Here is a 13022-nt window from a genome sequence, read left to right as displayed (position 1 = left end):
AGCTTACGTTCAGCTGGGGGAAGACTGGCCAAAAGCATAAAAACAGATAAGATAATCACAAAACACAAAGATCACAATGAAGGAAAGAGAGTGATATAATAGACTGTGGGGACACATTTAGATGCAAATGTCATGAAGGTGTTTCTGAGGAACTCATATTTGATCTCTGATCTCAAGGAGAAGACAAGTGGTACGCTGGTAACTGGCACTCTGGGGAAAAACAAAACAAAACAGTATAACATGTCTGGTTTTTCATGGTTTAAATATGGTTTAAATATTAAACATGGTTTAAATATTGCTGCTGTAGCTAATTGCAGGCTACCAAGAGTTTAACATCTGGATCGCAAAAGTTTCTAAAAATTTAACAACTGACAACTGAAAGCTGGTAGAAGCCAGCTGTAGCTCATCACTGGTAGTAATATGAAGAGAAATCCAGGCAGTGAAAAAAGCCCTGAGAGGGGACAGGAATTGACCTATTGAAGGTCTTGAAGGGAAACCACTGTGGATGTAGAGCAATGGCAGAGAAAATAAGAATAGTGATGTGAAAGAATGTGAGAGAAATTACGAGGAGTTGGATGATGTACAGTCCATAGGTCATGGCGAAGAACTGGTTTTTGGTTTAAGAGTGGTGGACAGTGATGTTTGGTTTTAAGGCAAGTGTTATGATCAGATTTACATTTTAACAAAATATGTTGACCTCTATGTGTAAAATGAAGTAATAGAGGCTAGAGGGAGATAGATTAACTACTATTTTTCAGTCCAGGCAAAAGATAATGTTGGCTTAGATAGGGTTATTATTCAACACATATGCATTCTCTTCCTCTTCCACCTTGGATTGGAGGCTGCTTCCCTGACCCACTGATTGTGAGACAGGCCCTCTGCTTGCTTTAGCCAACAGAAGGTAAGAAGTCATGATGCAAGCAATACCTTTAAATACATTAGTGGTTTAACTTGTCTCATACTCAGTCTGCCATGAAAAGACTGTGCCCCAGGTAGATGCACCCTCCAGCCCGGCCAATCTAAGCCAGCTGACTCAGAGATGCTCTGGCCAAGTTGAGTTACTGTGAGCCAGAGAACTCTAAACTTGTAATCCACTGATTTTTGGTTTGGTTTTTAATGCAGCATTAAAGTGACAATTGTTGTGGTATTAATGGAATTGGAGAGAAATGGGCAAACTGAGGATACATCTTAGTGATATGTAATGAGTTTCTGATTTGAATGGGTTTCTGATTTGTAAGACAATATCATTTACAGACACGGGAAATAAAAGGAAGAACAGTTTGGGGGAGAAAATCAAAAGCTCTGTTAAAAATATTTGAGATACTTAATGCAGGTTTACATGTAAGATATATACACGAGTGAAATTTTGAGGACGGGTGTGGTATAGAGAATAATGTTTCGGTCATTGGTGTGTGGACATAATTCGTCCAAGGAGCTGGATGAAGTCTTCTAAGGGACAAGTGATATTGACCCAAGTGTAAACCCAAGGCACTCCATTCTCTAGAGGTTTGATAAAAGGGACGGAGTCAGCAAAGGAGATTGAACATGAACAGCCTAGTTTTTGTAGGAGCAAAACCAGAAGAAAGCATCACATAATCTCTTCATAGGAGAGTCACCACTGCCATTGTGTACTGCTGAAGGCCCAGTAAAAAGCGGACAGATTTATCCAGTGGGCATGATAGCACAGAAGTCATTGTGTCCTTGATATGGTGACCATACAAACCATATTGGGAATGGACCAGAGGGTAAGTGGAGTGAGGACGTGTAAACCGTATGTATAGATAGTCAGTTTTAACATTTTCCTACAAAACAAGGAGAAGGTTTTGTTTTGTTTTTAAGTGATAGCTGTGATGATGACTGAGTGAGAGGTAATCAAAGTTAAAGCCTTTTATTTGACCTTGGTCAGTTCGTTTACCCATCCCACTTACTGTTTATTTCAAATTGTTGCCATTCTCCTGAAGATTCCTTCTGTACTTCTATACTAAACTTCTATACCCCTCTCCCAGTAAATGACCTCGCCTTCTACTTCATGTAGAAAATAAATGTCTTGATGGTGAACCCTCTAAAAACTTATTCATAACAACCTAAAATCTTATCCACCTTCATTTAGAAGAAAATACCTATTTTCTCTAGATTATGGCTAAATTCTATCTCATCCCTTCCCTTCCTGCCAGGAACTTATCTCATCTCTTACATATATTTCTTTATTTTATGTCTCTGCCTTGTCCTTTCCAATAATATATAAGCATCCTAGAGTCTCTCCATCTTAAAAATATATTGACACCAAAACATTCTTTCTCAAACTTATGTCTCTGTGATGGTCATTTCACCCCTCTCCTCCCTCTCAAACTGCATTTTTCAAAGGGAGAATCTACATTTATTATCTCTAATAACTTTATTTCAAATCAGTGAAATCTTGCTTCTACTTCCATCTTTCCTTTTAACTGTCCACCAATAGCCTCATAATTCCTTGTCTTAAATGTATGAGATAATGGAAATAAGTTTTTATAACACTGCATTTGGGATTACTCAATTATTTGTATAATTAATTATTCAGTTAATTGAATTCCCTAGGACATAGCCTTCATAATCCTCGCATTATATCTTGCATCCCTGGTGCCTAGCTGATTGCCTGTCACGTTAGAGGCATTTGGTAAATATTTGTTGAATTAATGATTGAATAAGTGGATGTTGTATAAAAACACAACCCCTGTCCTCAAGAGACCACGAAAGAGTTCACAATCTAGGGAGGAATTGGCATTCTATATAACACACATGTGCTAGAAATTCCAACAGTAGAAAATCATATGACATCCACCCAGCCCACACACTAGAATGTGAAATGTCAGTAAATTGCAATCTGTCATTCTTGACTAATGAATCTGTCTATAAATTTGCAACATTAAGTTTTAAGTTTTATTATAGTTCATATGAAATTGAGTATAATTTAAATAGTGGATCTTAAAAAAGAGAAAGTTGAGAAAAATATTTTACAATTACTCAATTTACAAAATCCAAAATCTCATTTTTTGAATGAATAGGATCTGGAAATAACCCGTGTGAAGCACTTTCTTAGTGTTATTAAGTCTCTGTGTTGAAGATACCTTAAAATTTTTCTAGCCCAACTATTTTCACGATATAAAATTTCTTAAGGTTTTCTTGGAAGTTCCTGTCCAGTCTCTACCAGGAAACACCAGGGGAATACATTCCCTTGTACAGTATCCAGTTTCTGAATTATTAAAGTTCTAAATTCTAAAAACAAAACAAAACAAAACAAAAATACCTAGCTCCTGGTAACTTCCATTGATCTAGCTTATGTATTTAAGATTGGCTGCTTTTAGCCACCTGAATTAGAGCTTCTGGGCTTGCTTGTTCATTTTTGTGGAAGAGGAAGAAATAGGGATTCTTCATGAAATTTAGGGGAGAAATGAGGATCAGTTGAAGGAGAACGTACATAGTGTCTACCATATCTGAGAAAAAAATTGAAAGAAATTAATCCTTTATATTGACAAACAGAAATTAGCAATATTAAAATTTTATGTAATTGAATAAGATGTTCAATATTTTATTTATTGATTCATATAACAAATGTTTGATGAACGTGTTCAATATTGAAATGAAGTGCCAAGGATTCAAGGGGATAAATTCAGTTCACATCATTAAGAAAGTTTACAGACTAATAATGAGAGGGTGGGCCAAGTAAACAATGAGTGTTGCAAATTGTTTCAATGTTTCAATGTTAAGATAGACGGAGGAGCTGAGTCTTGAAATATATATGGCTAGCAAAATGGAGGAAAGTATATCAGGCATTCCTTCATTAGACACATTTTTAAAATCAAACACTTGAGAATCCAAAATGGAAAAACAACAACAACAACAACAACACAGAAGAACAAATCTAAACTTAGGACAGAGTCCAGCTTCTGTTCCTGGTAGTTACTGCATGTTCCTGGTGGCTCATGGCTACCATTGGACCTTGCATGGGCAAGGAAGGCACACAGAAAATAACTATAGCACTTGCAAGATGGGAAGTCAGGTCAGAGACCTCCCCAAATCTGAGACTCCTCAAAAGGTGATGCTGTTAATGAAAGACTAAACCAGGAAAATAAAAAGCCTTGCTTTGTAAGAAGGAAATGACAGAGAAAGAGGACAATTTCAGCCTTGGCTCTGAGGGAGGGAAAAATCAAGAAATTTCCCCTTATGATTTGTAACCACAAATAAGCTCACATGGGACTGAATCAAAATCCATATTACCAGTATTTCAGAAATCCCTAAGTGAGAGATTAGTTTAACATTATTATGAATTGAATTTTCTCTCAGCAGCCTGGAGGAAAAACAAATCATTTCTTGAGGAATGGATCTTAATCCCAGGTTGCAAATAATTCCCATTCCTACAGAATATGAGTTTACAATTCCAAAAAATTTTAAATGCATGAAGAAATAGTCACTCTGAGTGATAAATTTAGCTCTCCAGTTCTCTCAAAATGCAATTGGATTTAAAAAGACCATAGTTAATAAAATTGTCTGATAGAATAGAATAAAAAATAAGTAGGCTTAATATGTTTAAAAAGTATAAAAATATGAATGAACTAGAGACAATAAAAATGTTCAAGAAGATTTGATAAAGCAGTTAACTTCTAGAAATAAATATATACTAACAAATAAGTTTAGTATGTTTTTAAATATAGATTTAATAGAGCTAAAGATAGAATTAGTAAACTAGACAGGGTACCCTAAGAAAGGAATTTACAAAAGGAAGAACAAAGAGATGGACACTATGAAAGATTAAGAGCTCTAGAGTATATATTGAGACCTTAATACAAATCTAATCAGCGTTTTCTTTTTTTTTTTTTTAAGATATTATTTATTTATTTGACAGACAGAGATCACAAGTAGGCAGAGAAGCAGGCAGAGAGAGAGAGGAGGAAGCAGGCTCCCTGCTAAGCAGAGAGCCCAATGCGGGACTCAATCCCAGGACCCTGAGATCATGACCTGAGCTGAAGGCAGCAGCTTAACCCACTGAGCCATCCAGGCGCCCTAATTAGAGTTTTCTAATAAAGAAACACTAGAGAAGGGGGAGAATAGTAATTATCGAAGAGATCATGACCACTGCTCCTTGGAGGCATGATTCCAGGTCTGGGACAGGGGAAGGACAAAGTGAGCCTAGAACTCTTACTGTGGCAGAAAGGAAGGAATGTTCAAAGACTAATGGAGATATGTCAAATTGTACAGAAACTGACTGGCTGATTTTGACATTATGAGCATCAAAAAAGAATGATGATGGGAGTAGGTTATAACATATTGAATAAAAATAGAATTAATGTGTCCCAAAAAGAAAGAAAAAGACAAAGAAGAAAATCTCTCCTTTACAGATTAATGCTAGTTTATAAATAGAGAAGAAAACACAGAATTATTAAAAAAACACACATTATTTTGCAATTACCGCTGTAATAACTGACTTAGGCAAGAGTTATTAGTGGGTGCTGAACCATGTTTTTATGAAAGATGGTTGGGGAACAGCCAAAGTATCAGCCAGAAATTACTTAGTGATTACAAAGAGGAAAATGTGCATTTATAATGGAAATATTTGACAGTGGCCACCTTAATCAAATGATTAAATTTAGTAACACCTTTAAAAAAATTTTAAAGACTTTTTACTTATTCATTTGAGAGAGAGAGGGAGAGAGCACAGCAGCGGGAGAGGCAGAGGGAGAGGGAGATGCAGACTCCCCGCTGAGCTGGGAGCGGCATGTGGAGCTCAGTCCCAGGACCTGAAGATAGTCCTGAGCCAAAGGCAGATGATAAACCATCTGAGCCACCCAGGTGCCCCTAGTAACACCTTTTGGTGTGATGTAGTAGGACCACTTCTGTACTATTCCTGTCAAAAATATTTAATTTTAATTCAGTCATAAATAGTGGGAAGAATTCAGATTGCCTTCAAGAATGTCAAAAAAGATGAAAAAGGGTAGGAGGAATGTTCTAGTCAGTGCTGTCCTGTTGAAAGACAATGCAAACCATAGGTGTAATTTAAAGTCTTCTGGTGGCCACGTTAAAAAAGGTGAAGAGAAACATGAGATTAATTTCAATACTATATTTTATTTAATTCAATATATGAAAATATTATTTAAACAATTAATGTAGCATTTTAATTAGATATATTACATTTTATAGTAACTTTAGAAATTCAGAGTGTATTTATACATAGAGTATAGTGAATGTATAGGAGATATATTTGTTCTTAGGAGCTATGTGATGAAATATTTAAACAAGAAAAATCACTGTTTGTAGCTTACTTTCTAATGGTAAAGCAAAAAAAATAAATTATACATATATACATATATACATGTACAGACATATATGTGTGTGCATATACATATTAGTAAGTTTATAAAATTTTATGTAAACAACTACATTAAGTGTAATTTATTAAATCAATATAGAACAACAATGAGAGAATATACATTTTCAGACAGATATGGAGCTTAATGAAAATTGACTACACACTATCAGTAAACTTCAGAGAATTTGAAATTATACATCATATTCTCTGATTGCAGTGAAATTAAATTTAAAAAAAGACAATGATAATTTAAAGTCCCATAATTTGAAAATCAAAAATTACTTATGGAAAGTAAGGAGGACGGATTGGAGGGTATCATGTATGGAGGCAAGAATTCAAGGGAAGAGGCTATTAGTGTTCAGAGGACAGATGATAAAGGTCTGCTTTGAGGCAGTGTGTGGGAAGAGAAGGAAGGGATTTAATGACTGATTGTATGAAGGTTGAGGGGGGATTGAGTTTAAGTAACTTCCAGGTAGATGGATGGACGGTAGTGTCATTAATTGTGACAGAGAAATGTTAATTGGGATGTCTTTGGGACATGTGTATAAAGATTATTTGTTATTCAAATTTGGCATTTGAGAGTGGTCTGAGCAAGATACATAGATATTTGAGGCATCTACATTTAGATGATAAATTTAACCATGGGCATGGACCAGATCATTCAAGTAAATGGTCAGAAGACAGCCAAGGGAAGAGCCGTGGTGCATACACAGTAGCTGGAGGTAGTCAAAGCAAAATGAGTCCTCAAAGGAAACAGGTGAAAGAGTCAGAAGTGAAGGAAGTTGAATGATTGATTCCAGTTGAAGGAATGGTCAATTCCAGCTGAAAGCTGAGCAAAGTGTGGTAAATAGTGTAAAGGACCAGAATCCTTTGGTTGACAGTTCTAATGCCTTATGCTCTGTATGTTGGATTTCATTACAAAAGCCCCATATTGATTTTGCTTAATTTTGCTAAGCTTGTCCAGGGAGGACAATGTAGTGAAGGAGTTAATTGTGTGGACTCTGAGGACAGATTACCTGGATACAAAACTCTGTCGCTTACCAACCAGGTAAGCTTAGATGAATTACTTGACCTATGTGTACCTCGGATTTCTCTTTAAAATGAAAATAATGGTAGTGCCTACCTTATGGGTTTATTGAGAAGATTAAATAAATTAATGTATATAAAGTGTATAAAACAAACAAACCCACATTTATTATTTTACCTGCATTTTCTTTTCCCAGTCTCCTGTTTGTCTCTTATTTACCAATTATTCTAATTAGAGGTGATTTATAATTTAGATTCCAGAACTGATTTCTAGAGTTTGGTGTAATTGGTTTAGAGACTAGATTTTATGTAAAAGGAATAGTTAAGAACTCTGAGATGATATAATTTGCCTAAAGTCACACAATAATAGTCTGGTTCCCCATCCAAAGGTTTAGTAAACTAATTAGAAGTAGTGTTGAATTCTTTATATGCTTTAAGTGCCTTTCTAGAAATCTCCCTTTTCTTTAAGGGATACAACTATTCTTTTTTTTTTTTTTTTTAACTTTGGATGCAGTCCTAACATGAGTTAGTTAAATGTTACCATAGGGGGCTTTTAGTTTAACATTTAAATGGATTATGGCTAGAGTTTTTAACAGATTTTTTCAAAATAGGCATATAGGGGTACATATGTGGCTGGGTTGGTAGAGCATACAGCACTTGATCAGGGTTGTGAGTTCAAGCCCCATATTGTGTGTAAAGATTACTAAAAATAATAATAATAATCTTTAAAAAACAACAAAAATGCCATATCTTTTGCTTTATTAATTATTATAGTAACAAAAGCACACTTTAGCATCACTGTTAAATTCACTCCTCAGATCTCCGGATCACACATCTCATGACCTTTCCTTCTTAACCCTTTTTCTCCTTTGCTTTTCTGCAGTGATTTTTGCTGTTAGTCATCCTGTCCATTGAGAATGGCAGTCAAGTCTTATTAATTGGTATATCCTATGTCTCCCCTCTCTAGGAGTTAGCACAGTTTTCACTAAGTAGATGTTCCTGAATTAAATAAAATAAGATGCATATTGAGTGTCATGGTGATTAACAATGCAGCTCCAAAGACTGACTGCCTGGGTTTGCATATTGATTCTACCTCTTGCTAGCTATGTAACCTTGGGGAAGTTAATCTCTGATTCTCTGCTTCAGTGTTCTCATCTGTAAAATGGGGAGAAGAACAGAACCTAATTTATGGTGTACTTGCAAGAATAAAATCTGGTAACCCATGTATAGCAATTAGCACACAGCATATGACAAATATTTTCAAGATTCAAACTTAAAAATTCCTTCTCTACTTCTTCATCTTAATATGTCTCTCAGTCTGCCACATGTCTTTATATAAAGTGTGTCTTTTGAGAGTTCCCTAGTCATCCTCCAAAGTAATAAGCAAGTCAGAAATGACCCTCTTTCTCTGATTAGGCACCTGAGCCTCCTAAGCTGTTGGGCAATAGTGATGGAGGAACTTTTCACTCCTAGGGATACAGGTTGGAGCTCTGGCTCAGCACCTTTTAACTTACCAGAGTTTGGGTAGGCTACTTTCCTCCCGTGTAAAAAAGTAATCACTATGCTTCACCGAAAACAAACAAACGAAAATGCCAAAACTAGTTCTGAGGCTGTAGTGTGAGATGTTTGCAGGGAATGCTAAACAACCCTCCTGGTATATTATAAATAGTCCATACATTTTAACATTTTGTTTTCCTTTTCTCCAAATTTTTTATATTCTGTGTTATATATTTTAAATCTAAATTGACATAATGTGGTCAACTGTGCTCTTCTGTTTGTTAGTATTAGCACACCAAGCAGTTTGCAAATATTTCCAAAGCAGAGGGTTTCATTTCATAAGTTGCCTGTGTCATGAATATATCTTTAACATACCTGATTTGGTAGCGAGAAAGTGCTTCATAGATATCAACTTAATATTTTGTTCTGATGTTTTAAACTCTGTTAGCCCTATTATCTCTGCAAAATAGAAGGTAATAGGTACTTAAATATATTTATGTAAATTTCTATTTCGACTCTAAGAACTACTTTTTTTTTTTTTTAAGCAGAAGCTTGCCTTTTCTGGACTTCAGTCTTACTCAACAGGTTGATGAGTGTTCCTATTTACATTAACTAATGATTGCTAAATTATTTTAAAATAGCAGACTCTCCTATAAAAGCTAAGCCTTATGATGATAATGATGATAATAATGCTGATGTATATAAATGAGACTGTTGGTATTCATCGGTATGTGCTGTGCTATTGCAGACATTTCTTAGGGAGCTATCTCTGATATATGCAGTTCATTTACTCTATACCTTCAGTGCTAAATTTTAGTAATTGCAAAACATCTGAGGAGCATGGGGTGAGAAAAAACACTCAGATGTGTTTTTAGAGTATCTTTGTGTTAGTAATTTGTTTGAAAAATGTTGTTTCTCTTGTTATTAAAAAATCTGTGATTTGCAATTTAATTCAAAAAATGCACTTAGAACTTGAAAACAAATGGTATACAATTAAAACTTTTTTTCTTTAAATTCCAGAACAAGTTAAACTGGGTAAAATAGTGACAAATATTGAATCAGTGGGTAAAAAAATGGAGAAAGAAAAGCATCAGCACCATGGGAAGTCCAGGTAATGTGTAATTGGCTATATCCTATAGAAAATGTATAGTTTTATTCTACCGTGCCAGTGTTTCCTGACCAATTGTCATGGTTTCTCAAGTCTGTTAACACTCCATGCATGAGGCTAATTTATCCTTCTGCTTGAGTCCCTCAAAGCATATCAATTATCAAAATTTTAGTTTTCAGTTCAATTAACTTTTGAACTGGGGGAATGTCTGAGTAGTTAAGCAGACCATCTGGGTTTTACAGTGCATAAGCTCAAATCCAATTTGTGGCTTTCTTGAGAAAAATGCCATATTTTATGATAATAGTACATAAGTTTGGAATTTTAATAACTCATCTGTAGCAATTATGGAATAGATTTAAGTTATAATTTTTCTTTTGTAATTTAATAATTTAAAGTTAGTCTTTTTCCAACAGAAGGTGAGGCTGATCCTATAGAGCAGAGTTTCAGGACAGGCATTTTGAGCATTGCTTCTGCTTTCCAAAGGTGTGTGGAGATGGGGCAGTTACTTTTCTGAATTATTCCACTAAATGACATCATCTTCAAGATAACTTTATAGTTATGTACATAACTGTTAACCTTAGAGCTACAGAACCTTTAAAGGCCCTTGAACACATTTTATAGGAACACTATACATGTAGAAAGTAAATACTGCTCTGTTAAAATGTATTTTTCAGTGGGTTGTTTTACATTACTTCACAATGTAACCTTGTCAGAAATTTGGGGTAATTGGCACAATTGTAAATAATAAAAAATTGAGAAATTATTGCCTTGGCTCTTAAGAGTAACATGGACTTTCCAACATTTATCTGGCAAACTGTGCTTAACAGTAAGTGATTCATGCTCACAAGTAACCACTTCCGTGGCTTAAATATAATATGATATTCAAATTTGGGAGAATGGAATATATGTACAGTTCTAAGACTGAGGGTTTGGTAGGGGAAGATATTAATTGCATAGAAAAGAAATGCTTGTATTGGGAATTTACTCGTTTTTAAAAATTTACTTTTAGCCTTTACTTAAGCCAAGACCCAGGTTTGTCTAGCAGAGTGGTTAACTGCTAAAAGAACAGTTAACAGACCAATTTAACCAAATAGTTTAGAATTTCAAGTAAGCCATTAGTAGCTAGAAACGTTAACTGAACTAATCTGAAAACCTGCCGTTTTCAGTGTATTGAGATGGGGCCAAAAATTCAAGAAAGAATAATAATGACTTAAGGACATGTGGCGCACTCCTCGATAATAAATCCGATCAGGTAGAATATCTTTCAGTATGTCTTTCTCAGGAGAGTCGAGTATTTCTCGAAGAATTGTTTCTTCTGCAACTGGTGGAAGATAAAGGTTGCTTGACACCCTAACACCCCATTTTTAATGAAAACGTGTCCTCCTTAATGAGGAAGAGCAACACCCTTCGAAATTAAGAGCAAGTACATGTACTTCCAGTGACAGCCTGGGGCACATAAAGCCTGAACTTCAATCCACCAGGGTTGCTTTGTCTTTATTTATAGCTAGCTTATGGCAGTAACTTGTTTCCTACCTTAGCGGTTAGCTTCATTTCATTAGTGTTGGAAGTGGGGTGGGAATACAGAAGGGAAGACAAATCAGTGTTCTGGGACTTGGCGACTCAGGGTGTTAGAAAACCTGTGGTTAGCTAGGCCAATAAGATGTCATTAGAGTGAAATTTTTATTGCAGTCTAGTTCACCACATTCTAATGATAAAGGAAACTTAGCAATGAGGATATAAGCAACAGAAAGGAAAGCAGAATCAGTCAGAAATCCGGTAGGGGATTGTTGACAACGCAGAGACAGTCCCTAGCACTAATTAGCATGAATTGCTCAACTCTTTGTGAGACTTTTGGAAGATTTCTGTTCAATACAAATAGACCCCTGTAAGGGAAGCTGTGTATAAACTACTTACAATTCTCCTGAAGATGCTTGGGAAAATTCTAATATCTAAGGTGACATATAATATTTTTAGGTAGACCATAAAAAATATTAGCTCAATGAAAGAAATTTCTTCGGATAATACATGAAGAAATACAATCTTAATAAGTGTATGATTTCCTTTCCGCAGGATTCTCTATGTTTGATTTGTGGAGGGAAAACAAAATCAACTAGTTCTGCATTTCCAGATTTAAGTTTAAAGATGTGAAGTTCTTCAATGTACCTTTGAATTCTAACTTCAAAGATTCCCATACATTAGCATACTTTTTTATGACAATAATGATAAATGTGAGCACATTCTGAATGTTAATTTTCCATCAAGGAAGTTAATTTACTATGCACCTATTTATTAGAGCTATTTATTTTAGTATGTGATATTTGGTGCATTTGAAGCCATGACAACTGCAGTTCTGTAAATGCGCTCTGTAATCCAAGCAAATGAGCCTGGACTTCTTCCCCTAGTTTTGTGATCATTGAGAGTTTCTTATGTGTTACATGACTATTTATATTTAGGCTATTCTGATCAATTTAATAATAAAATGAGATTATAAAATACGGATAGAATCTCTCATTGCATTTCACATTTATTTTAAAATGACCCTGCCATTTTACCTAAATGCCTGAATGTTTGTAAAATATTTTGCTTAAGTGGATGAACTGTGGTCTACTTCTTTTAAAATCTTTAATTAATAGGAATCATTGAACAATGCAATTAATAGTCCTAATTTGGGGACTTAAATATTTAACCATGGGCAAGATGGAAGAGAGCAAAGAAAACTGATTGATCAGTGTATCATGGCCCCATTCTTGGTGACATACAAATAAATTCTAGAATTTGAAATGGAGTTTTGCAAAGCTGACTGTATACTCAAGCCTTTCATATTTTCCCTTGACAATATGATTTTGTCATACTAGCCATATCTCAGTTCTTCAGCCAACTGCATGGGTGTGACAACATGAGTAACAGCTAGACTAATGGATCCTATAAATCAGTCATTATTTACTATTTATAGAGTGTCTACTCTATGCCAGTGTAAAACTCCAAACAGAACAACCACAGACTTTTCCCTCATAGACTCTAGTTTTTTGATGGGCAAAATGTCTTAAAATC

At 35.1% G+C, this 13022-nt stretch overlaps 1 protein-coding gene across 12 annotated transcripts in view; it reads left to right on the top strand.

Moving 5' to 3' along the window:
* IQCM (IQ motif containing M) overlaps positions 1–13022 on the top strand; it is a 482329-nt gene that overhangs the window by 127168 nt on the left and 342139 nt on the right. For all 12 annotated transcript variants that reach the window (XM_032332483.1, XM_032332475.1, XM_032332473.1 and 9 more), the window contains one exon: positions 9884–9974. In XM_032332483.1, coding sequence (XP_032188374.1) covers positions 9884–9974 — 91 coding nt within the window. The remainder of the gene's footprint in view (positions 1–9883; positions 9975–13022) is intronic.

The sequence above is a fragment of the Mustela erminea genome, chromosome 2 (assembly GCF_009829155.1).
Source record: "Mustela erminea isolate mMusErm1 chromosome 2, mMusErm1.Pri, whole genome shotgun sequence".
In the NCBI taxonomy this organism is placed as follows: Eukaryota; Metazoa; Chordata; class Mammalia; order Carnivora; family Mustelidae; genus Mustela; species Mustela erminea.
Note: the sequence above shows the minus strand (reverse complement) of the source record. Positions and strands in the feature narration are given on the sequence as shown.